At 44.0% G+C, this 26,698-nt stretch overlaps 2 protein-coding genes and 1 pseudogene across 9 annotated transcripts in view; 2 read left to right on the top strand and 1 right to left on the bottom strand.

The window, feature by feature from the left end:
- Window positions 1–4,478, top strand: part of prkdc (protein kinase, DNA-activated, catalytic subunit) — a 65,239-nt gene extending 60,761 nt beyond the window's left edge. For 2 of the 4 annotated variants that reach the window (XM_086190882.1, XM_086190881.1), the window contains exons 81-86: window positions 166–252; window positions 382–453; window positions 548–749; window positions 1,728–1,916; window positions 2,418–2,557; window positions 2,665–4,478. In XM_086190882.1, the coding sequence (XP_086047008.1) occupies window positions 166–252; window positions 382–453; window positions 548–749; window positions 1,728–1,916; window positions 2,418–2,557; window positions 2,665–2,869 (895 nt within the window). In that variant the 3' untranslated portion in view covers window positions 2,870–4,478. The remainder of the gene's footprint in view (window positions 1–165; window positions 253–381; window positions 454–547; window positions 750–1,727; window positions 1,917–2,417; window positions 2,558–2,664) is intronic. The other 2 variants (XM_086190883.1, XM_086190880.1) reach the window with 1 other exon arrangement.
- A 2,062-nt stretch (window positions 4,479–6,540) lies between these two features.
- The window catches only part of arhgap29a (Rho GTPase activating protein 29a), a 47,873-nt gene continuing 27,715 nt past the window's right edge, over window positions 6,541–26,698 (top strand). For 2 of the 5 annotated variants that reach the window (XM_086192138.1, XM_086192137.1), the window contains exons 1-3: window positions 6,541–6,801; window positions 7,573–7,904; window positions 26,200–26,343. In XM_086192138.1, coding sequence (XP_086048264.1) covers window positions 7,613–7,904; window positions 26,200–26,343 — 436 coding nt within the window. In that variant the 5' untranslated portion in view covers window positions 6,541–6,801; window positions 7,573–7,612. Of the gene's footprint in view, window positions 6,802–7,572; window positions 7,905–18,419; window positions 18,586–26,199; window positions 26,344–26,375; window positions 26,646–26,698 lie in introns of those variants that run through there. The other 3 variants (XM_086192139.1, XM_086192141.1, XM_086192142.1) reach the window with 3 other exon arrangements.
- Window positions 19,121–20,426, bottom strand: LOC147241920 (uncharacterized; annotated as a pseudogene).

Genomic DNA, 26,698 nt, shown 5'->3' with positions numbered 1-26,698 from the left:
GAAATTTGTGTTGGTGAGCTTGTGACATCTCTTTGTGTGCATTCGGAAGGCAAATAACACTTTAGGGATCTATAGCTTTAATTGTCATCTGTCATTTTGTGGATTATCAAGGCTTTTTGCATTTTTTAATCTGTAATCTAGGTGACTTCTTTCTTTCCTTTCAAGGTCGGTTGATGTCTACAATAAATGGCTGTCGTCCTTCGCTCCGAATTCAAATGAGTCTGCTATAAAATTGTACAATGCGGCTTACAGGTAAGTCGTCAGAATGCTCATGAAAAGGAGGTTACTGTTCACGTTGACGACTTAATAATTCATTAAGAGCCCTCGTTTACAGGATGCTGAGTATCAGCCGTCAGTGATAGCGTGTGAATTCTTTTGCAGGAAAGCCAAACGTGCTGATGCTGTCAACAACTTTCTGAAAGTGTTGCAGCATGTCCCCGCTGATCTCCTAAAGTAGGTTGTCAGCCTGTGCAAGAAACTAGACGAGAAGGTCAACACCGACCCGACGTGAACGAATAACTCCTTCTTTGTCTTTTCCAAATTCTAGGAGAGCCTTTCTGAAAATGTGCAATGGTCCTGAGGCTTTCCTCTTCTTGCGCTCCCACTTCATCAGGTCTCATTCTTTACTGTGCGTCAGCCATTGGATCTTAGGTATCGGAGACCGTCATCTCTCCAACTTCATGATCAACATGGAAACAGGAGGCATGATTGGCATTGACTTTGGCCACGCATTTGGGTCAGCCACACAGGTATGCTAACCTTCTTTCACTGAAGGGAGAAAAGAGAGCCCTGAACTCTAACAAAGAAAGGAAATGTTCATCCGCACTCTCACTGCTGTGTGCATGCTGCTGTTTGATAGACCCAGAGAGTCCATTGTTAACCTGATGATTGGCTTTTGCATGAATGAGCATACTGATTTGTGCACTGTGGTACAATTATCACCTCTTGCGTCTGCTAGCTTGCATTAGAAATACCCCAATTATGTCGATGTTATGAAGAAACGATGCTCTAATGTAGGAATGCAACCAAAAACGTGACCTCCTCGGCAGGAGTAACAATCCCCCAATAAGTGTTCAAGTATCAAATTAGTAAAAAATCAGGTACTCGCTCATGAAGTACCTCTCAAAGAAATACCAGTATGGAATATTTAGACTCATTAAACTCTATAAACTCAATAGAAATGTAGCTCAGATTAAACTGGACATAAAAACACTAAAACCCACGAACCGAGTTATTGGCTTCAGCGGAAACAAATACAGGTGGGATTCATACTCTCATCAACTTATGTTAAATATTATGTTAAATGATCATCATATTTGCTCCTGCGCCGATTTGCATCAAGGAAACAAAGATAAGCTAATAATTGAGCTCATCGCTGACGTTTTCTGGCACGCTGCTACAGCACAAGGTGCCTCTACGTGAAACTGGGAAACCAGAAACAAGGAGGCGACAACGTATTTGTTTGCAATGTTTGTGCCACACACATCAAAGCATGGTTATGCTAGCAACGCGTACCAACTACCTGCGAGCCAGTATCACATCCCATGAGAGTGGGCGGTGCTGGTGAGTTGCAGGAGTAAGGCTCTGACACTGACAGTCACCAGCCCGTGGATACAAATAGACCCAAGACCAGATGAGTCCACCGTACCGGTCGGTTTCATGACAGAGAGCCTCATTTGAAACCATCCCTGTTCAGTGACTTCTTCCCATCTTATATTTCCCCCCAGTTCCTCCCTGTACCTGAGCTCATGCCTTTCCGGCTGACCCGGCAGTTTGTGAATTTAATGCAACCCTTGAAAGAGTCAGGTTTGATCCAGAGTGTCATGGTGCACTCCCTCCGAGCGTACAGGGCCGAGCCAGACCTGCTGCTGAATACCATGGATGTGTTTGTAAAGGAGCCCTCGCTGGACTGGAAGGTGCCGTAAACTCTAATTCTTGCTCCATGTTTGCACTTAATAAGTGGGGGCGGATTTTTTCTCTCAGAAGGCCACACTGATTAGGAATAGAATAGAATGCCTTTACTGTCATTGTATGGTCAGAAACATCGAAATCGGGGGGGATAAGGTGACTGAGGGGCCACACATCAAGAAATCAAAGGTCCTGGTTAACTTCAGGCTTAACGTACACAATGAATGTAACTGAGTGTGTTAGGAACCGTGTTGCGCTTCTGATGTTCAGGGCCCTTCAAGCTGCCCTTTTTTAATCCACTTTGAGATGGTTTGGACAGGAATGGGTTGGTCGGCTGGCAGGATGCAGCCCACGTGTGCATCAGACTCAGAATATCTGGCCTGTAGATACTTGAGAAGTGAACCCGTGTGACTGTACTGTTGCTTGTAGCCCTGTGACTTGATGCAGTCAAGCACAGTACTGTACTGTTTGGTAAACTAAGTGTATTTATTTATTTTGCTATTGTACAGAATTTTGAGCTGAAACAACTGAAAAAGGGAGGCACCTGGACTGAGAGCATAAACGTCAAAGAAATCAACTGGTATCCCTTACAGAAGGTCAATTTTGCCAGACGAAAACTGGAAGGAGACAATCCAGCCGTTATAACCAGGTATACTAACAAATCATAACCACGTTAACAGTTCTACAATATAAATAACAATCCTCCAGGTCTAAATTGGTTTTCATGTGATAAGACCTTGTTTATTTTTCTGACAGTGAGGAGCTGAAGCTGGGCTTTGAGAAGGACGCTGCCTTCCAGGGAATGCTGGCTGTTGCCTTGGGGACTGAGGAGCACAACATTCGGGCTAAGCTTCCAGCAGCTGGCCTGTCGGTGGAGAATCAGGTGGACTGCCTGCTCGACCAAGCCCAAGACCAAAATATACTGGGCAGGGTTTGGGTCGGTTGGGAAGCTTGGTTTTGATTCTTCGACCTATGAAGCATGTTCAAGTACTCAGTCACATTCATGGTCACGGTCTGACATGAAGGTCATGGACAGGGGGTCGTACATCATCTTGCCCAGAGAACATTTTTACTGGCCCCGTATACATTGTTCTGTTACTGCTTGCTGTTTGGAAACAAGAACATACCAGTTTTTTCTTGTGCTCAGTCTCAATTGAAGTAGGCTGATGTAAACAAGAGCCCTGTGACAGACGCGAAGCCACAAGCATTCTTCTGTGCCCTTCTGAACAGTGTTTGAAAGAGACGCATTCTACGTGGCGACTTGCCTTCTGGATTGTGCTTAAATGTGCAGATACCGCATTTTTTGAGTCCATTAGCAAACTAACTATGCGCACACCTGCATCCATTTTCTCTCCTGAAATACCAGGAGTGAATAAAATGAGACAATAAAACCAGGGAAATAACTCCTAAATACTTTTTTTCATGTTGTTGTCATTTGCAGTTTGACGTTTTTCAGTGGGTGTACTGAGGGTTTCTTTGAATCAGGCAGCACCAGTCAAGGCCATAACCAGTCAGAGTAACTTTATTTGCCATTTGCAGTAAAACTACATTGGAAATTATTGGAAATATTAAAGATCATTGCCCATGTGGATGCACCGGTTGCAAAAAGCAAAAGGAAAGAACATAAAGTGGATGTTTTGCAATCGCGTGCATGAAGTTAATGCAGTGACTTGAGGTTTTTCAAGCCCTGCGCAGGGAAAGAAGCTCCTAGCAAAACAAGAAAGAGAGCGTTTTATAGGTCGGTGTCGCCTGCCTGAAGGGAAAGAGGCTAAAACCTGGTAACTTAAAGTGATGGATACAGAATGTTGAGTATGTAGAGATAGTTACCGATCATTGATCCTAGCATTAATGCCATAAAAGTAATTGATAGTCAATACAGGCAAGTCATGCGTGTCCCCTGACCAAATATGCACTGTTCTCTACACGGCACGTGATGGAGGGACACTGCTGTGGTAGGATGCACCTCGGAGATGTATGTACAAGATCCGTGTGCTCCATTCCCTGAAGTGTAACAAGGATCCACTCATTTTGTGTACTGCCACCTCATATTATAAATGTTTCCAATAAAACTTTTGTTCTACTGTATGTGACACCAGTACCGACTATTCCGAGACTTCTTGCATTCAAATGTGGGGGGAAAAAAAAGCTTCCTGAAATGTTTTCCCTTAGGAATCTGTTGAATGGAAGAAGATTGGCTCAGTCGTGAAGCTGCCGGCGCGAGATTACTTTGCCCAGTCAACTGTTAGCCGTAGCATCACATCCAGCGACAAGCAACGGTTTTAAATTCCTTTAAAAGCCATAACCCTGGTTGCATATTCATATGGAAGATGGTCCATGGGTTAAGACTGATGCTTCCGTTGTCTTCCGCATAAATTGAATTTTTTTGACTCATGAACCAAATCACTCTCGCGACCATAATGGAAAAGTGTCTCTCGCAGGGTGGTGTCTTCTAATCCAACATTTTTCTGATGGCTTGAAAATAACATGTTAATGAAAACAGTGGGATCAGTCAGAGCTGTGCAGTGTGAATGAGGCTGCAACAGAGACTTGGGTTTCAGGTTGGCCTTTATATCAACTGCAGGGATTTACAACCGGGTAAACGCAATAAAAGTGTTTGTGCGTCTCCAGCAAGTGTCTTGCATCTCTTGGAGCTCTGTGCACACTAAAGCTCTGCTAAAGCTTCTCCATGCCAGTTGTTGACTTCGAGTCAACGATCTCCCATTGACACGGTTCAGAATTTTCAGTTTTCAAGATGCTCAAGAATTGTCAAGCTCCTCAGAAGACAACCAGAATAGTGTGTTTGTGTGTGTGTGTCAGTAGCTGAGAGAGAGAATGAGAGAATATATGTATACATACAGTGGGGCAAAAAAGTATTTAGTCAGCCACCGATTGTTCAAGTTCTCCCACTTAAAAAGATGAGGCCTGTAATTTTCATCACAGGTACACTTCAACTATGAGAAACAGAATGGTGTGTGTGTGTGTGTGGGGGGGGGGGGGGATCCAGGAAATCACATTGTAGGATTTTTAATTAATTAATTGGTAAATTCCTGGGTAATATAAGTATTTGTTCACCTACAAACAAGCAAGGTTTCTGGCTTTCGCAGACCTGTAACTTCTTTAAGAGGCTCCTCTGTCCTCCACTCGCTACCTGTATTAATGGCACCTGTTTGAACTCGTTATCAGTATAAAAGACACCTGTCCTCAACCTCAAACAGTCCCACTCCAAACGCCACTATGGCCAAGACCAAAGAGCTGTCAAAGAACACCAGAAACAAAATTGTAGCCCTGCACCAGGCTGGGAAGACTGAATCTGCAATAGGTAGGCAGCTTGGTGTGAGGGAATCAACTGTGGGAGGACCACTGATAATCTGCCTCGATCTGGGGCTCCACGCAAGATCTCACCCCGTGGGGTCAAAATGATCACAAGAACGGTGAGCAAAAATCCCAGAACCACACAGGGGACCTAGTGAATGACCTGCAGAGAGCTGGGACCAAAGTAACAAAGGCTACCATCAGTAACACACTACGCCACCAGGGACTCAAATCCTGCAGTGCCAGATGTGTCCCCCTGCTCAAGCCAGCACATGTCCAGGCCTGTCTGAAAGTTTGCTAGAGAGCATCTGGATGGTCCAGAGGAGGACTGGGAGGATGTCAGATGAAACCAAAATAGAATTTTTTGGTAAAAACTCAACTTGTTGTGTTTGGAGGAGAGAAAATGCTGAGTTGCATCCCAAGAACACCGTACCCACTGTGAAGCATCAGGGTGGAAACATCAGGCTTTGGAGCTGTTTTTCTGCAAAGGGACAGGACGGCTGATCCGTGTAAAGGAAGGAATGAACGGGGCCGTGTATCGTGAGATTTTGAGTGAAAACCTACTTCCATCAGCAAGGGCATGGAAGATGAAACGTGGGTGGGTCTTTCATCATGACAATGAGCCCAAACACATGACCTGGGCAACAAAGGAGTGGCTTGGTAAGATGCGTTTCAAGGTCCTGGAGTGGCCAAGCCAGTCTCCAGATCTCAACCCCATAGAAAATCTTTGGAGGGAGTTGAAAGTCCATGTTGCCCAGCGACAGCCCAGAACATCAATGATCCCGAGAGGAGATCTGCATGGAGGAATGGGCCAGAAGACCAGCAACAGTGTGTGAAGACTTACAGAAAACGTTTGACCTCTGCCATTGCCAACAAAGGCTATATAACAAAGTACTGAGATGAGCTTTTATCGACCAAGCACTTACTTTCCACCATAATTTGCAAATTCTTTAAAAATCAGAATGTGATTTTCTGGATTTTTTTTCTCTCTCATAGTTTAGGTGTACCTGTGATAAATTAATGGCCTCATCTCTTGTGGGAGAATTTGCACAATTGGTAGCTGACTTGACTTTCTTTCTTTTTTTTTTTGCCCACTGGCCGTATATATGTGCGTGTCTCTATGTGGATAGAGATAAATGTGCGTTTAAATAAGTCATGGCGACTTTGTTTACAGCCTTTCTAATATCGTTGACCGTTTCCCCCCTTAAAATAAATTGAATATCCTTCCTTGTTTTCGGCGATTTAGAAAAACAAATTGCCGAAATATTTACGATACCGGCTGATTTATTGTGAAAAACCTGACCGGAAGTATGCGATTTAACATGGCGGGCATGATGTACTGTAGTCGTATACCGTACACCTGTTGTGAACGGAGGACGAAGTAACGCCAGCATGCGCGTCGAGGCGGACAGAGTTTCCAGCTAAACCACACGAGAGAGGAGTCGAGGCGTCCCAGCTGGAGGGTTCGGGCCCCGCGGCGGGGGACGGGTCGGTGTTTGTGGATTATTTGGATGTAGACAACCGTTCTCTGTCCTGCTTCGAGAGTTTCACGGGCTGCGATGTTTCGAGACCCCGCCACAGGTTTGTAGATCTGCTAGTTTTTCCTCCCAGCAACTTCTAGCGATTCAAGTAAACGCCAGTTACGATGTTCAAAGTCAGACACTCTTGTTTTTTGTTTTTTCCTAAATTTTCTGACGTTCGATTTCAGACGCGCCGGTCAGATTGCGTGTTCTCACACCGAACCGATGACCGACACGGAGACCACCAATCCGGGCAGAATACGGAGATTTCGATTGCCACGTTTTGTGATAAGCAGTAACAAAGCGACTTTTTGATTATGAAGCGAAGTTTAATGCTTTTTTTTTTAATGGAAACAGAAGTCACCAGTAGACTTTAATGCTCCTCTGACACTGATAGAAGCGGAGGTTGGAACGTGTTTGCGGCCGTGTGTAAAAGAAACCCCTCCGTTCGTGGATTTTTGAAGGGAGGTGAACTGGCGCCTTTTCAAAAACCGTCAAAGTTGCAGTTAATATGAACATGAAGGTGGTGAAAGTTGCGCCATGAAAGAAATCACTGATTCTACACCGCTCGAACATCTTGTGTTCTATCTGTAAATATCTGCATTAAAAACGGAACCCTCCCTGTAGATTCGGTCGTATCAAGTTAAGAAAAGGCGTTTGTGCTCCCACACATGACGCCACCCGGCTTGACGGGCACCTGTGGAGCAGACGGGACTGTCAAACCCCTCGGGGGCTGTTCCGTTCTTGAGGAGCAGGCAGGCCAGTGTGAGGCTTTGACATCAGTTTTGTTCTGGACTTCCTTTACCTGACGCGGGGTTCATCTCTGTTGCAGTGCTGTGCTGGGTCTGAGACAACATCTGGACCAGGAGAGCATGCTTTCAGCCATGCTGCGCCAGACTACTGGTGGAGGATCATGTGTTGGTGGTGGTAGCGAAGGAGGGCCCAAACACATATTAGGAATTTCCAGACTCTCCAGCTCAGGTTTGGCCGGCCCCGACGGTCTGGGCCTCCCTTTGCAAGGCCTGGCCTCTAAGAGCGTCTCGGTGAACTCCGATGGGTCAGACGTCTCCACCTCAGACCCAAACTACGTCACCCAGCTAGTCAGCGACGTGCGCAAGTTTGCCGACGTGCTTCTCCTCCTCAAAGAAGTCTTCAACTCCAAAGGTACGTTTGTCAAGCAAGGGTGTCAGTACTTTAATGGAGAGTTTCTTACATTTCATCATCAGTCAGAATCAAAACCTGACCTAAACATCTTTGGGGAGAAGCAGGTACAGATGTGCTGTCACAGCAGCTGCAGATGTGGGCTGCCAGTAAGTTCCTCTGTTACATCAGAGCTGGCTTCTTGTGATGAACACAGGAACATTGTCAACACTGATAGCGATTCTTTCTGACTGGTTCGCTTCCGTCAGTTCAGGGAGGGAAAAGTGCAGTCAAAGGGCTTTTTGATGGAATGTAGCTGCCGGTCAAGTCCTGTGTACACTGTTGCTTCCACTCCAGTGTACACAGTCCCAGGCCTATCTACCTGTTGTGTCCCACGGCGGCCTTGGCAGCGCGGTCACTCAACCAGTCTCTCTCTGCCCCCCCCCCCCCTCCATGTTTCTATGTGTAGAGTGAAAAACACAAGGTAAGGAAACATTCATCCAGTTTGTTCAGAATATTTAAAACACGCTGACCACGATAGCGACATTCCAGCACGAACCTCTGAGCCCAGACTTTCCCAGCCTGTGTTGATGTCGTGACATCGTAGGCACGTTCACTTTTAGGAAGGAGAGGTCTTTGGTTACGTTCTCAGTGGTTTATCTTGTTCATGGTTGCAACAGAGAGGGTTTTGTCCATCATTGACTAGTTGAACTGAGGATGGATATCAACAGATATCTGCTAGTTCACAACCCATTCTTGCCACTGTTACCAGTTCAAAAAAACACAAACAAGTTGAATATGAAAGACTTTTTGTTTTTATTTACTTCCAAAATAGCGGGAGAAGGACATTTCCTATTGTTTCCTCATCATAAACAACAATGAATAAAAACACATACGTGTATGTTATGAGTGTGAGCGAGAGAACGCTGTGTTGTTCCACTCTCTCCCAGCTTTGTGCGGGTCCGGTGTGATCCACCGTGTGCGTGTTTGTGACTTTCGTCTCCTTAGCAGCAGATGCAAGGCAATGAAAACGCACCCAGGTGTCTGCAATGTCACAAGGTTGCATTTCTGTCATATCACACGCTCCTCCCTCACCTCCATGTCATCAGGGAACCGGTTCGCAGTCTGAATCCTCTCCAAAATCGAATTGCGCAGACTACGAGCGAAAGCAACTTTCAAATGTCAAACCTTTTTAAACGGACATAAAAATCATTCAAAGGAGCAGGAACTCAGTGACTGTCGGCAAAAACGTTCTTAAGTGCGCGTCATTCACAGGTCTATCGTGCACCCAGGTGCAGTTCTTCCTCTGGTCATAGACGGGGGAAGACAAAAGCACAGCCATTCATTATTGAGGAATGTAGCCAAGGACATAATTTCAGCTGGCCAAAGAATAAGGTTTGTTTGAAGAAAAACGTTGTTAAAGCCCTTGCTCGGAATGGTGGTTGGCCTCACCAGCTGAGGAGACTTGTGATGGCGGGTCTCAAACATCTTGTTTGTCAAGACAAGTCGAGGTATGTTTTGGGAAGAGGAATGGATTTTGATTGAAATTTCTCGGCCGTAGGATGGCTTGTCATCAGCAGACATCTTCAAAGTGTCATGGTGGGGGTTCAGCCCCAGGGCGTCACAATAGTTCCGTCCCTTCGCTCCTTCAGCCACTCGCTGAAACGGACAAAAGGGAAGCCACATAACAACAGTGTTCAGCTCCGTGCGCTTTGCAACTGCATTCCCGGCAAATAATGGGTTTCTGACATCTATTGTCCTAGGAGGCATCTCCAGGCCAGCCCGCTGTTGGGAACCACAGCCTTTGACAGAAATGGTACTTCCCCAAGTCAAGAGTAACCCAGGGCCGGTGAAAATGATCCCCTCGGGGGGGGGGGGGGGCGGTTCTACCAGTGCTGCTAAGATTTTTTTTTTTCAAAAGTTTTTCCAAGCAATGCTGATCTCCCTTAAATGGTGATTATTTCACGGTTGCTGTTGTCTTGTGATTGGTTGCAGTCAGTGACGTCACTGGCCTGGATTTTTTTTTTTTTTTTTTTTTTTGGTGCCTCTGGTGGGGACCTGTCTTTTTCCTCCCCTGCATTTCCCCAACGTGACAGCTGTTTACATTCCTCTTCAAGGTCGTCACCTGGTCCATGGCCCGCTTTTGGAGGACATGTTAGTAAGTGGACACTGTTTTGAGGTCGGCCCGTCCTATGGTCACAAAGGGCTGGATGTGGCCCTGACAGAGACGCCTCACTGTTTGTTGCCCGCTGCTCTGAAACTTTTCTGAAGGTCATCCACTTTAGGAGAGTGTGGGTTTTGTGTTACTAGATAAGTGACAAGTGTTTTCATGTTCTGCCTCACCTGAGCAGTATGATGTCCAGTTCTCTCTGTTTGCGTGCCGAAGAAGGAAAACTGCGTGGAGGAAAAGGTGTTGGAGGACATGTGATGCAACTGAACGCTGCACGTTGTATTTTCACTCAGGTAAATGAAATTAGCCGGATAACCAGGAGCAGTGGTGTCTGTGAGACACACAGTCACACTGCTCAGGCCTGGGTGTGGCCAGTAGGTCAGCTTCAGCTACAGTCCTGCTAATTAATGAGTCGTTTGTTTTGTTTTTTTACAGACAGGAACATGGCCTGGTGGCTGTTTGTAATTCCTTTCCACTGACTATTGTGTTCCTCTTGGAACCCGCAGGCTTGCGGAGTCTGTAGTCTTATGAGTCGCACAATAGATTTCGGGGGCAAGAAGTTACAGTAGCCATCAGTTTTTGCTCCCTGTGAGACTAAGATGAGGGTTCAAAATCCTCATGTGCAAGAACAATTCATGCGGAAGACCCTTTTTTTTTTGTGATAATGTCCATTGGACTGGTGACCCGTCCAGGGTGAACCCCGCCTCTCGCCTGAAGGCTGCTGTGATAGGCTCCGCCCCCCACGACCCTTAACAGGGGAACAGGGTAGAAAATGGATGGATGGGTTGTCATGATATATAACAGCCCCCAAAATTAAAACAATAAAAATCTCTCTGCTATTGTGTAATCACAAGCCTCTAACGTTGTACGGTTGTTAAAAATATAATTTTTTTTTTTTTTTTTTTTAGAGAATTTTGCATCACATGTCAAACCTACTTGGCTTCATTTTCATTGTTTAGTTGACATATGCTATGATGTGTGTGTTTTCTTTATTTTCGTCTGACCTCACTGTTTGGTGGGGACCAAAGGTGTCATCATCACTGTAGTTACTGGTCGGTCAGGTGGTACGGTCATGGCAAGAGGTCTGCTGCTGAATTTGTGGAAAGACAAACGGAGAGTACAGAGACGACAGGGGTTTTTCTGGTGGTCTACAGAAAAAAGAGCTCGGGTATCAGAAACGGCACCGGTATACACAGACGTGTATTGGCATTGGATTGAACTGGAAAAAAAATGTGGATCGGTACACCTGCCATGCAGTTTAGGCTCTGTGTTGGTGTGGAAATCAAATAACTCATGGAGAGCAAAGCCAAGTTCCAGTTCCTCCTCCTCAACCACTCATCATGAGCCCTCATGTCAGCTAACAACTAGGGCGCACGCTCACTGTGTGCATAGTTTATTTTTGATTATTTTTTATTTTCAAACACTGTCGTGTTGAACGAGGTTATAGGACTACAAATGGCTGGCGTATCCATGCTGGTAAGTACTCATCCATGATGCTACAGTCTTGCAGGGAACTGAATCGGGTGTGAGTCTTCAGGGAACGCCTGAATGCTGTTTTAATAATTTGTATCGCTCTTCGTGGACAATCGGCCGAAGTCGAGCTGTACATGCCTTTTTTTTTTCTTTTCTTTTTTTTTGACCATCCATGTCAGACTTTCTAAACGGCTGCAACTTGGCTTTATTTAAACTGTCGTATACCACTTGGTCTGGGATCTGCTGTGGAGCGCATCAAGCTGCTTCCCCTCTCCAAAATATATCCTTTTATGGTTCTTTTACAGTGCCCTTATTTAAAGCCACTGGAAGTAATCCCAAATATTAGGCCAGTGTGATTCATTGTGTAACCCCTTCTTGAAGATCATGTTACACTCATGCTAAGAGACCCGTGTTCTTATCACTGTTACAGTTCACGATTTAATCAGACTGGACGCTATCTTGCTCATTAAGCTGCCTAAGAGAATTTATTCCATGACTCGAGTTGACTGGGGTGGAGCCTGTCAAGGCACGGCTGTCGTTGTAGCGTGGATTCAGGTGCAGAGTTTTGTGACTTCTGGCCTGTCCAGTGACCCTCTTTGTTTTGGGAAACAGAAATGCAGCGATCCGCTAAGCATCATAGCGGTGAAAAACTCAAACTAGCGATTAGAGGTGTGTCGAACCAATGCTGACTTGACCATTGTGATAGCCCAAGTGCCCTTTAAAATGTGTACATTTTCAGTTTGGAACCTAAAGAATCTCCCTCTGCGTGTTTCTCTCTTTCCTTCCCCTGGAAAGATTTATGCTTGTGGGTACTGTTTTGTTTTTCCCCCAGGACAGCTTTGTTCTGAGAGGCCGTCACACATTTCAGTAAAGCTCCAGGATTCCCACATTATACTAGAGACGCTCACGAGGAGCTCTTTGGAAGGGTTGCACCTTTTTAAAAAAACTTCAGTGTCACAATGTCGAGTTTATTTTTCTGTTAGATGTCCAGAGGGAAAGCCAGAGATTTTTAGAAATCGGAAAGGAACTTGTTTGTCGGTGGCTTGAGCATGATGACAGCCCAGTTCATGCTGTAAAGCTCTTAAAGAGTAAAAAGAAATGTTGAAGACATTTTTTTTCATATTTATAGTCTCATAGAAATCAAATTATTACATTAACTATCGTATTTTTTTCAGAAAACACTTTGCTTTCAGGGGATTATTTAGAAAAATGCCATCGTTTTTTTTTCTAGCTTTTAGGTGTAACTTGTCATCTCATCTCCTGAACATGCTTCATGTAGGAGACTCACGTTGCTCAATGTACGTCCATCGGCTTTATTCAATTTTCTGTTCTGAAGTTTGTGTTAGGAGGGTAAATATTGGCCAACCCAGTGCATTGGTTGACTACATATCTTGTTCTAACAAGGGCTAAAGCCAGCATATTTAGCCTTTTTTCTTCTCCCCCCTCTGCCTGAGTCAAGCTGCTTGCAGGAGACTGGAGCAGCCCATGCTTTGAACAGCTCTTCTTGTTCAAGGCCTGTGAATCTGATGAGGGACAGACGTTCGAATGGTTGCTGTCTTCGTGTGTAACGCTCAGCACATGTAGGAACACGGTGCTCCGTCAAGAGAACGGACAAGAGCAGCCCCCGTTGTTGTGGGGAGGTAAACAGACTGAGGTTAAAGTGCTGCATAGCTAGAGGTAATTGGAGTCTGCGCTGTCTAGCGAGGCTCAAATTAGGTCCCACTGGGATACAGAAGGACAACAGGGGAAAGTGGGTCTTTTCAAGTGTGGTTGAACTTGCCTAACCGTACGGAACACAAGCTGCAATACCTGCATTTCTTTCTTTCTTGAACCAGCTTCTCTGAAAACATTTTTTTAAATGGCATTCTTAGGCCAATAATAATTAGAAATGAATGGAGATTGTTTCATGTATGCTGAAATCTCTTTGGCTTGAAAAAGTTTGACCTTTGACAACAGCGGCGGGTTTACGTGAGCGTTGTTGTAAGCAAGAACACCTTCATTTTGATGCAAGGTCTTTGTGTTGCTTATCACAGTTACAGTGGTAACGATTGAGCTGACAAACAGCCTTTTTCTGACAAAATGACACCTTCTTCGAGTTTTACTGTCCTCCAGTATTTATCAAAAGGCATATTTGCAGAATTACATGTAACATCATTCCTCTTGTATGCAAAAAGACAACATACAAACTCCGCGAAGCCCTTGATGTCGGTCAAATTTGACATGCCTCTGTGTGTTTGAAGGCAAGCTGTCTCTCAGGATTAGAATAATCATGAAGCAAACCACTACAGAGTGGATCTCAGCTATGTGTTTGTCCCTTAAACTCAGCCCCTCAGCTCCAAGTTCTGTCCCTTGACAGGTGTATTTAAGGGGCCCATCCTTGTATTTATCCTACAAAATTCCCAGGGTCCCGGGCCTGCTTGTATTCCTTCGCTTACAATACGAAGTTTGGGAAGCTAGTGTACGCTCTTGTTGTTCTCGAGCAGTTTGGCTGTCAGCTAGAGGTTACATGGTGGGAGGATTTGCTATTTCTCTTAAAGACAGCATAGTTGGAATGCCAGCTTTCAAGGCTTTGCGTCAACAGTAAGCAGTGGAGGTGGTGCTGTTGGGGCAGAGCGCAAGAGAAAGGTTGCCTGCCTTTCCTCACTGTGACGGACAGCTCCAAAGAATGAAAGAGGAGGAAAACAAATTCTTCACTCCACAGTGGCGCATCTCATTTATACTTAGAAATAAAGAGAGAAATATTCATGGATAAATATGTTCAACTAAAAAAGATGACATTTAGGAATAATTCCTAAGGTCTCCTCATTTCTTTGTTTCTGGATTTTGCAGTATGTGGTTTTAGATCGTGTTTGTCACTAACGTCACTTTGTTAATGCTCAGTAAAAGCCAGAGATTTCAGTTTTGGTCCTCTAAGCTGGCAGCTAACATGGAACAGCATGACAAAAGTAGGTTCCTTGAAAGTGAGAGCATAAAAACCCCCCACCTAGGTTGAAGGCGCTGTGTATGTAGCCTGGGGCTCTTTTAAACACCACTTTGCATGCAGTCATGGGGAAAAAAAAGAGCTTCAAAGTTGAAGCAACAGGGAATGCCCCTGTATAAGCATAGGGATCTGAGAAGGCAAAGCACCCCCCCCCCCCCGTCTTTTACTAGCTGCATGTAATCTGCTAAGGAGAGGGGGTCCCTGGTGGTCTGTTAACAGAGGGGGACCAGGGCCACTGGTCACAGGAAGCATGTGAAGTAGGGGGATGTCAAGGGATGTATGGGCCACCCATCTCAGCAGCCCTGCCCAAGGGTGAAAGGTTAAGTGGACCCATTTTCAAGACCCCTTATATACAGGCAAGTAGTGAAATTTTGGAGTAGACCTTTTTAGTTTGGGGCATGAAGACCCCATTAAGATATATCACAGATCAGGATAAAAACGTGGCATTTAACCCCAGACAATCAGAAGAAACGATACCATGATTGATTATGAAGCCTGCATTTAATCGCTTGCCTCTTGAAGAAGGTAGCAGGACTCCAAGAGCTCCTTCGAACCTTCTACCCTTTTGATGAATGCATAATGTCTTTGAAACAGTTGCTCTGAAAGAGTCCCTAAGAGTTCGTCAGAGGGCGAGTAGCTGGAATGTCCAGCTGGGGTTGGACTCAATTAGACACACTGAGAGGTTTTGATTGTTGTCCGCCACGGCTAGCCCATTCACCATCCTAGTTAGCCCCCGTTGCCATGAACAGCCTCCATGTGATCAGACCTCTGCAGACCCACTTGTGACATGTTAAGTGATTTCACACTTGCTTTGAGACAATAAGCATCCTGCCATCAACTCAAATGTTCTGAAGCATAAATAATACATTGCTCCCATAATTTGCAATGCATGACTGAGTATAGCTAGGGTCATAGCAAAAGGAATGTTGCCAAGTCATATTGTGTCAGGTCTGGTGAAAGTTTTGTGTTTCAAAGAGTCACGCATTGAATCAAAAGTCCCACTAGTGAGAGTTACCTTTTGCATCACATTATAAAAGTTCAGTTTTCTTCATTTATGATCCTCTGGGACAAAATCCCTAAATTGTGGCAAATGTTAACCATCAAACATGCACTCACTGTTCTGGTTTGCACAACCTTTGGATATCACATTTATGATGAGACAGAACGGAACAAGCTGTCAAGGGTGATGCCATCTGTTCATTGACACAAATAAATACTACTAAACTGTGTGTTAACACTGTACTGCTACAAGCAGGGACATGCACAGACATTCTGAGGGGCTGACTGCTGTTGCAGTCCTGATATTAGGCGTCACTCCTGACCTGTGCACGTATGAGTGTTTTGAACTTATCGATTGTTTCTCATATTAAGGATTAATGAAATAAAAACACAATGTTGCTCATTTAGTCTCTTGTAACTAGCAATAGCAGCAATGTGCTTCAATTTCTTGAGCATAACACTGACATCTGTCATTTGATTATGAAAAATATAAATGGATGGAAATAACAGTTTCACCATTGCTCAATTTTCCATCATCTAATTACTTGTAATCGTAGCAGAATCTGTGTAAAGCATTTAAAATGGGAGGAAACATCGTTAAAACCAATAATGTATAAACTACAATATTCAAACTTAAAGCATGAACTACATGGAAAAAAGATAATTGTGAGCTGATATTGTATTCATCATGTAGAATTAAAAAAAACAACAAAACAGGACATGAACATGAATGGCATTCTGATGCATCCAGTCAGTTTTCAAAATAACACAATGTGCCAAGTCCCAATGATTTATTTGGGAGGTGTAGCTCAGCCAAAGAGGGCAAATGGGCTGGTTTCTGAGCAACAATAGCCTGTACATGTGCATGTCCTTGGTGACAGCTGCAGATGCATCCACAACAAATCCTGCTTATTGCAGTAGCCCTGTGTACAACAGTGTGGTTAAGCATCACTACATGACAAATACTTGAGAAAACTGTGACTGCCTTTCATGAGCAGCACCATTTTGGAGCATGCAATTAAGGACAAAATCAACATAACTTGTAGGTTAGGCGGCACAGTGGTGCAGTGGTCAGCACTGTGGCCTCACAGCAAGAAGGTTCCAGGTTCGAGTCCCGGCTCCATCACAGGATCTTTCTGTGTGAGTCTCCATGTTCTCCCTGTTCCTGTGTGGGTTCTCTCTGGTACTCCAGCTTCCTCCCACAGTCCAAAGACATCAAGAGAGGACGAGGCTGATTGATACTCTAAATTGACTGTAGGTGTGACTGTGAGTGTGAATGGTTGTCTGTCTCTATGTGTTGGTCCTGTGATGGACTGGTGACCTGTCCAGGGTGACCCGCCTCTCACCTGAAGGCTGCTGGGCTCTACCCCTTTGCAACCCACAGTGAATCCCCCTTTAATCCAGCAACTCCCATTAGGCTTTGGCGATCCAACCTATTTTCAGTTCATCCAATCCTGTTTAATTGAGATTGCTCATTTATGATCCAATTGCACAAGAGGGAGGAGGAGTTGCTTCTCCGACGGGCAGCCAGTATGGCAGACAGAGAGGTTGAGTTGATTGTGATTAAAAACACCACTCTGCTTCTGTTGTGGCTTTTTTGTTTTGAATTGTATCTTTTTTTTTTAATTTGCGGTCAAAGTCTATAATTGGTCCAGGTTATCGGGGACCATTGTTTCCAATGGACTGACGGATAATATGCGTTTACAAAATTATTATTAAAGCTGCTATGTGACTTTACTTTTAAATGTTTTACAGTTATATATTCTGCCCTTTTGATATGAAGCTAATTTTGCTTACAGGCACAGTGACATTAAAATTGTGGACCCACTATCCCTCTGAGATTGCTCATCTGTTAGCACTGCTTATGCACCTTGCCAGTTCTCATTCAAGATAGCCTCTGCAAAAGGTCTAAAAGACAAGCATGGCAGCACAGATGAGTCAAGGACACAATGAAGGTTCTAAGATAACCAAGGAGTCGGTTCTGTTTTACAAAGTAGAGAACAGGCAACCTTTTATTAAAATCCTAAATACTTATTAAATGTAAATAGGTGATCCAATCCTCTTTGGAAATTATCGTGATGCCTCCAGTCAATGGAAGAATAATGATCTGATCACCAACTGGAACAAGCCGAACTCCCATTCCCACTACCAGACGAGGCTAGAACGTTGAGTTTCCATGACGCTAATAAAGTAAAAACTTGCCAATGTTTTGCTGGCAGCCTGTGAGCAGCTCCTGAACCCCAGCCATCTTCTCATCAGGATCAAGGACTGATCCCCCTGTAGCTTTTATTCACAAGGCCTTATTATGCGATGGAATGCTGCTCACTCTCTCCTTCTCTAATAACCCCCACTGAAGCAGGGATATGGGCTGCAGGGGTAAATTTGGGACAAATCCCAAAGGAGTGTACGAGCACAAATAATACACAACCCCCCATCCTTTTTCTTTTCCTTTCTAAGTTATCAGAACTCCTCCCCGTCACTCCCATCCCGAACCATAAGACATGGACAAAGACACACACATTCCAATCCTTCTCTCCCATGAAAGTGGAAAAACTGCCATTGTGATTTAAAGTTCCATAAATGCCTCCGAGCAGCTTATGTTTTTATTTTTGAAATAACTTTTACGAAAAGAACTGTGTCTGTATATGTATACAGATATAAGCCCTTGTTAGACAAAGAATGCACCAAATTTGTGGCAAGGCAGAGGTGGGAATTTGCCGTCTTATCCATGTGAAATAGAGGCATACTATTCTTCTTTCCAAAAAGCCGCCACTCGTGTGGGTGTAAACATGTGATGTGACATGCAGTATGAAGTTGCGTGTTAACAGTGATGTACAACTTATACGTCGGGAGAATATTCAGCCCTGTGACCAGCAAGTTTTTCAACATGCTGGTGATGTTCCTTCATCTGTTATAGGCACGTCGACCAAGCTCTTCCACGACCTTTTCATACAAGTCATCCTTCAGTCCCATGAGCTGGTTATCCACCGTCCTCTCGCAGTGATGTTAGCTGGTCCCTGATCTCAGCAGCTCCCCAGGTGCTCATCTTGATGAAGTGAAGAATATTGACTCCGTGACAGCCTGTAAGTTTCTAAACAGCAGTTCGCCGCTCTGGCTGCCAGCAGCGTCGGTGTTGACATTCTCTGAGGTGTCTGCTGCGGGAGAACAGGCGAGCGTTATGTTTACGAGTTTGCGCCGTCATTGACATCTCCGCCCCCCTCACACGAGCCCGCACATTGACAGCTTGGACTTAAATGGCAATGGTGGCCGTAATAAGAGTACGATTGGAGGAATGTTGCCGGGCTAAAACTGACCCCCAATTTGTGGCGTGTGTGTGTGTGTGTGTGTGTGTGTGTATGACATACATATATACACATACATTTACACATACATTGTATGTAACACATATATACATAAACACATACATTGTATGTGTCTATGTATGTAACACATACATACATACATACATAGACACATACATTGTATGTGTTTATGTATGTAACATACATACATAGACACATACATTGTATGTATGTATATAATATAAATAAAAATCAAAAAAAAATCTCCCTCTCACCCTTGTAGGGTGGTTCTGTGTCTTCCTCTAGCTTGGGTCATCTACCAGAGACCTGGGAGCTTGAGGGTTCTATGCTGTATCTTAGCTGTTCCTTGGACTGCACTCTTCTAGATTGAGGTTTCAAGTGCTGCTCCTGGAGTCTGCTGGAGCCACTCTACCATTTTGGGGGTCACCATCGTGAGTACCATGGGGACCACATCAGCCTTGACCTTCCACATCTGTTCTCGCTGTTCTTTTCACCCGTGGTACTTCTCAACCTTCTTGTGTTCCTTCTTCCTGATGTTGGCGTCAGCTGTTATCACCACATCTATCACCACTGCCCTCTTCTGCTGTTTGTCCACCACTACTATGTCCCGTTGGTTCACCAGTAGCTGTTTGTCAGTCCGGAAGTCCCCCAGCACCTTAGGCCTGTTGTTCTCAACCATGTTTGGTGGTATGTCCCATTGGGATTTGGGTACTTGTAGTCCATTCTGGGGACAGATGTTTCTGTACATTATCCCCACCACTAGGTTGTGCCTCTCTATGTACGCTTTTACAGCTAGCGTCTTATGCCCCGCTACTATGTGTTGGACTGTCTCGGGAGCATCCCTACACAGCCTGCACCTTGGGTCTGAGTTGGTGTGCTACACTTTGACCTCTATGGTTCCTGTATTTAGGGCCTGCTCTTGTGCTGCCATGAGTGCCTCTCTGCTGTCTTTCAGTCCAGCATTTTCCAGCCATTGGTAGGTCTTCTTGATATCAGCCATTTCTTCAATCTGGCAGTTGTACATGCCATGTAGGGGCTTGTCCGTCCACTACTGATCCTCTCCCTCCTCACTCTCATTGGGTTTCAGCTGTCTGAGGCATTCACGGAGCAGCTGGTGTTGTAGGGCCATCTCCTTGATGTACTCTTGGATTTTTGATGTTTCATCCTGGAAAGTGGCTCTGATGCTCACTAGTCCTCGTATTCCCTCTTTCCACTTAATGCACAGCCTCAGGATGCTGGACTCTGTGCATGGTAAGAAGCTTACTGGTCTTGACGTCTGTGGCTTCTTTCTCCTCCTTTGGCCAGCTTACGATCCCAGCAGGGTATCTAATGACCGGCAGTACATACATATTGAAGGTTCAAACCTTGTTCTTACCGTTCAGCTCACTTCTCAGTAATTCTCTTACTCTCTGGAGGTATTTGGTAGTGGTTGACTTTCTTGCTGTCTCCTCGTGGTTTCCATTAGCCTGTGGGATCCCAAGGCACTTGTAGCTGCTCTGGATGTCACCTATACTTCCTTCTGGTAGGTCGACCCCTTCAGTTCTGATCATCTTGCCTCTCCTTGATACCATCCGGCCACATTTGTCCAATCCAAATGACATCCCTGTAGATCCTGGTGGTGGGGATCAGTGAGTCAATTTCTCGCTCATTTCTGGTATATAGCTTGATGTCATCTATGTAGGGCTTGGTGCTGTCCAGCGCTTCATCTTTGACACTCTGTCTTGTAGGGCTGGGTATCTATTCAGATTTTCCAAATCGATTCGATTTGATTTTCCAATGTTCGATTCGATTCGACATCGATTTTTTTATTTAAACATGACCAAGTGACTGACAACACAAAATTGAATGAATATAAATTAAATTAAAATAAATTACAAGATAGACAATGTAAATAAAGTATCTACAAAGATGACACATATCAACAGGACACGTCCAACAATTACAATTCAATGCCACATTCTCTGCTGACTGAAGCGATGTTTCGATGCGTTGTTTTAAGCTTGCGTACATGTTTGGTATTGTCACTTCACTTACTGTAGGTGTTTGCGAGTCGGCAAAATGTAGCGCGGCTCCAAAATTTTTTATGAGACCTTGTAAACCGTCATTTTCCACAACGCTGTAAGGTCAAATGTCTTTGCATATAAAAACTGCGACAGCTTCGGTTATCTTCTGTGCGTGTTGTGAGTTTGCCGGTAATTTAGGGGCCAATACCTGCTCCAGCCTGCGTTTTTTGAGCCGTGTCGACTGGGTTTCTGCTGGGTGATGTCTTGAAAGTGGTTGCGGAGATTTGTCGTATTTCCACAGTACTTTACCTTCCCGTTGCATAGTTTGCGTATTGCTTTTTTTTCCCCCTCAAGTTGTCGTTTTCTCCGTCCTTCAAAACAAAGTGCACCCAAACATCGGCCTTTAATCTCGCCGGGGGTGCCTTCAGGGTTGTGCTTTTTTCCGCCATGTTTGCTTGACTGGTAGTGAATTCTTGCGAGATCACATTCCATTAAAACTGGCACCAACCGCTGATCACGCCAGACTGCCAGAGTTGATAAACAGGCTGTTCTCTGCGAGTTAGAAATCGATCTGTGGATTTTAAGAATCGATATCAAACCATTAAAAGGAAAATTGATTCAAATGGATTAAACTGATTTTTTTTTAAACCCAGCCCTATTGTCTTGGATATCTGCCATTGAGATGGTAGCTTTTTCTTGTTCTGGGAGGTTTCTGTGGTCAGTTCTCAGGTCCACTAGCCATTGTGCATTGACGTTGTGTGATGCTTCTCTTCCCCGTATGCCCTCCAGTATTTCTCCATCTCAGCTCTTGTTGGGCCTGGTTGGTTGTTATTCCCCTGCCACTGAGAGTATTCTTTGGCAGGGTTGGTGGAGAACATCTTGTTTATTCTCCTAGCCTCTACCTCTTTGTTGTATCTCTTCAGTCAGATGGCTGACAGCCTTTGTTTGGCAGTTTCAAGTGCCTCTGGTATGGATAGCTTGGTGTATTTCCAGGGCACACCTTTATTCACCATGCTTCCTCACTGCAGCCCTGCCAGCTGGCTAATTTCTCTTATTGTTGCCTTTATTTTGGCCTCTATCCTTCGCTTCCATTGAGGGTATTGTTTCTTATTCTCCGTGTCCTTGTCTAGTTTGTGTACTGTGCATCAACTTGTTGGTCTCTGTGATTGTTGCAGTGGTTATTGTGTGCAGTGCAGGATTCACATCCACCAGTCGGTCTTCTGAGGGTTCTTGACAACTCAGCTTTGGTATTCGTGAGAGGATCCAGGATTCTTGTTGGTTCACGATCTTCCTTCTTAGGTCAGTAGCTCTTGTATTGAGGCTGTTCGTATCTATTGGGGCTTGGTACCCAATCTCAGTTGGTGTGAAACAGTTGTTTCTTTGTTAGCGTAGGTTGCAGGTTTCGAGGTACACAAACAGACACACACGCGCACACACACACATAATATGTACTGTGTATATATATGTATGTGTATATATGAGTGTGTATATAGTGTGCGCACACATATATATATGTGTATGAAAATGTGTGTGTGTATGTATAATGTGTCTATATGTATATGTGTGTGTGGGTAGCTTACCAATAGTGATCAGTCATATCAGGACAGATCTAAGTTAATATGAGGTGTGCACAGTGCCTCTGTCTGTGTTTGTGCTGCTGCAGCTTATGCCAGTGTGTGTGAGAGACAGTAAATAAACCCATTCCGCCTGCGGGGGAACAGAAGAGCGGCACAAACTCAGGCTGCACTGCTAGGACACATTAATGTGACTCATAAATGTTGCACTCATACAGACACAAATATCTTTACAAAAAAACATTTGGGGTGCTGGTACCTTTCTAATCCAATATTGGTATACCGTGCAACAACATTAGAGGTTCAGCATCTTGCACAAAGACACTTTGACACTGTCCTCTGGGTAGCGAGGATCAAACTAGTAACCTTGCTGTTACTTGATGGCCACTCTATCTCCAAGCAATGCCACCCCCATAATACGTCAGAGAATGAAATCCTAGCTGACTGAGTGGTTTTGCTAGAAGCACACAGCTGGCTCTTTTCTTTCCTTGTGGGAAGTTGGGCTGCTAAAACAAAAAAGAGATGATTCTTTCATCATCAAAAGCCTCCAGGTTCTCAGCACTGGAAGGAGCTGTGCATGACATCTGCTTGAGATTGATGAGTATGGTTTCTATGGAGAAGGGTAGGATTCTCCAGGCCCTGTGGAGAAGCTTTTAGCCTGCTAGACACAACAAGACATGTTGGCATATGGTAATTTACAGGATATTGTCATTGGGCAGTCTGGGATTTTTGCTTGTGTTATTTAGAGATATTGGCAACAGTGTAGGTTCCTCATGGGTACAGGTTTGTTTTTTTCAAGCTATCTGATTGCTGTGTTGTCTGTTGAATCTTGTGAAAGTGTTGAGAAGTCATCTCTTGACCCTACAATTTTTTTGTAATTCTTAGTCTCACCATGTCTTTAGGCTTGTATTCAGTAAGCTGTGCTGATTGGCTGCATTAGAGTTAATGTCAGTTGAGAAAAATCGGGTGTTACCTGAATTCTATGCAAAAGCTTGAACTATATACATCTGTTATATTTCAGTGCCTCCAAATAATTCTTGGAGTTTGGTTTTTGTCAATAGTGCTTTTTTATTTTTATGTTTGTTTGTTTTTTTCCAGTGTGAACTTGTCACCTAGTGTTAAGTTGGCTGGATTTTCCAGATCAGGCCCCAGAAAGCATTGTCATAGGGGCCACACAGACCCCACATTATTAGCCCTGCTGGCGGCACTATTTGTCCTGCCCCAAAAAAAGAGGGCTAACGAATAAAAGAAAAAATAGGCGACAGCTAGTCTTTCTGATCCCCTTCTCCATGAAGAGGTAATCCGGGGCTGATTGTCAGCACAAAATGTGGCTTTGACTGCCACTATTCATTCTGTCTGTGTTTTGGCTTGTGTATATATTTTACTGGGAAGTTGTTAGGAGGTTTGACTTTGACACATCTGTTAAAGTAAGGTGGTATTCATGAATATAATGACAAAAAATGAACCTGCCAACCTGCCTACTTTGATGACAGCTGACGATAAGAATATGTTTTGGTTACAAAGACAGTTGTGTGGGCTTTGTGAGAGAGTAGAAAGCATGAAACCTCCATTTCCCTGGCTAGTTCTAGTTTATATCAGTCAGGCTCATAAAAAGCTGCTCACGCTAGCTATGTCACAATTCTGTCACTCAACCCTGAAGTGCTCAGTATGTTTCCAAGTCCAGTCAAGTCAGTTTTATTTGTTCAGCGCCGAATCACAATGAAAGTTCTCTCATGACACTACTAGTAGAGCAGGTCCAGCACCTCACTCCTTCAATGAATTTACACCCAACAATTCTCCATCAGCAGCACATCCTGCTACAGTGGTGATGAAAACCTTCCTTTAATATACCAGGCCTCAATTCCACGGAAGAAACGGTATGAGTGTTCACTTTTGAATCCTTCCCCAACTAATAGTGTTAGTGGTGAGTTATCGTGAATTTTTGTGCTCCTCTGAAAATAGACCCTTTGAACTGACACAACTATGTAAGAGTGCTGCGACGTCTAATTTCTTTAATAAAAGACTTAAATTAAAAGGATGTAACTTTCATGTATGACCATATAAATAAGGACAAAATAAAATATTTAAACAAAGGCAGAGGTGCCAAGCACTCGCTGCCAGACACACGACATTACACCATTTTCAAGTCACCATAGACATTGTTTTATGCATTTTATGTACCGTTTTAAAAAAAGCATTTGTAGTGTAAATTGGAAAACTTATACCCTGACACCATATACCTGTGGTAGGTCGATATTGGCCAACTAACAGATAGGTCAACAAAGGACTTTATTTAAAGCCCTGACCTAAGTTCAGCTTTTTTTCCCCCCCTGAGTTAGTTTGTTTTGGGGAGATGTATTGCAGACTTTGTCTAAGAATGCTGTATTCATCACCAATTAGGCCTCATAATATCCTTTTTTTTTTTTTTTTTACGAATGAAGTGTTCAGAAACGCCCCGACGAGTTTACTGTGGAAGGTCATGCTTGCCCACTCTGTTGTCGTCTGAAAAGGCTTTGGCTCATAACTGTCACTCATGTACTCTTGATGTTTCGGTTTGATGAAGAATGAAAGCACATTTTTTAATATGGTATTTTTCATTTTCTATAAGCATGATGCCTTGCATTTTACAATGCATGATTCTTCAGACCTGATTGCACAGTGCTTGGTTGTCCCCAAATGTAAGCGACGCTTGTTACAGATAAAAACAATGCCCAGCTAATTGTAAACACACAATGCTGAGGTTTACTACTTCACTGACTTTAACCCCTTGTGTTAGGAGGGAGAATAAAAGTGTAATATTGCCGCTGTGTCCACTCCATATAAAAAGGGGCTTTTGAAATTACGTCTGATTGCAGAAAGATCATTGTAAGTTATGTTTATGTATGCACTTTGTTTCTGGTTGTGTGTTTTCGTTCCCCTTTGGTTTGCCGAGTTGTGTGCAGTATTTCTGCCACCTTAGCTTCATGGTGCGGTTCCCTAGACAGACCATTGACTCCAATGTTGAATTGAACGACTGGAAATGGATGGCCTTAGTCTGACATGGCTGCCAGGGACCTGCTTTACAACGACATAACTAGAATGTCGTGCATAAGGACTGCCAGTGAGGTTGCACCATTCATTTTGAGCCTGGGAGATGTGGGCAAATCAGCTCAAAATTTACAGTACATTGCTGCCTCAGCTTTAAAATGCAGCACAAGTTCTATATGGCTTCATTTTCACCCTTGTCAGTTGGTTTGGTTCTATCAATGGTTTGGTTCTATCAATGCACAAAGCCTAATGGAAGTGTATTTAAGAATGGGCTGTTGGCCTTGGTTTAGGTATGTAATCGCAGGGCTTTGTCAATAATCAGTGGTTAGTTATTTTTATGTATTTTATTTTTGTGCAGTGTGTCCCAGTCTCAATGAGCTCCATTAAAACTTTTTTTTTTTTTTTTTTTTAAGGCTCTACAATCACAGCATATAAATCACTTGTTTTTCAAAATGTATTTGGCCTTTTCTCTGGGCTACTGAGGGCAAAGTGATGGATTTTTCACCATCATGACACATTTTCCCCTATTTGGCCTATGCTGGGATATTTCCCGGACCTTTGCTAACATTGCTGCTGTATTTTGAAGCACCATGGAACATAGTCATTATGTTTTTATTATCACTGTCTGGGGCATGTCAATCATTAGCAATTTTTTTTTGTGGTTTATAATTTTTGTGCGCTGATATGGCCAAACTCAATATGAGCTTAGGTAGTCCAATTTAGAGGCTGGGTTGTATCAAAAGAATAAAAATGTCTTTGTAATCTTGCAGAGCACCAGGAATGCCTCCATCAGGCGGTCCATGAGCGTCTCGGGGAAATGCTGCAAGTTCTTAAGGTTATCATCAGCAAACACCAGAGCCTCAATTCTGTGGACATCCTCAGTGCAGCTGGAACTGTCATCGCTACAGTGAAAGGTGATGACATCTCTCCCTTAAACCCATAGCTCTCAACATTCTTGTAAACCACACTAGCTACCCCTCCACTTCTCCTTTGGTCTGGTTTGTGTCTCTTTTTATCTTACCCTTCTTGCTTGACAGTCTTCTCTCCTGAGTGATTTGTCTTATTATTTCCTTTCTCTCACACTGTCTTCCCAAGTCTTACAACAGTAGAAAGAAATTCCCAGGGAAAGTTTCAACAGGAGTGTACATAAAACAAACTGAAGGACCACCTTTTCAAGTGGACCACAGTACATTTTACTGATCTGTGCCTGGATAAGGTATGAAATGCTTCCTCTAATCAAATTAACAGGGCTATGGCTCAAGTATACTC

Source organism: Aulostomus chinensis, chromosome 21 (genome assembly GCF_037954235.1).
Source record: "Aulostomus chinensis isolate RoL2024-O1b breed Wild chromosome 21, RoL_Achi_v1.0, whole genome shotgun sequence".
In the NCBI taxonomy this organism is placed as follows: Eukaryota; Metazoa; Chordata; class Actinopteri; order Syngnathiformes; family Aulostomidae; genus Aulostomus; species Aulostomus chinensis.
This window is presented reverse-complemented; position numbering and strand designations above follow the sequence as displayed.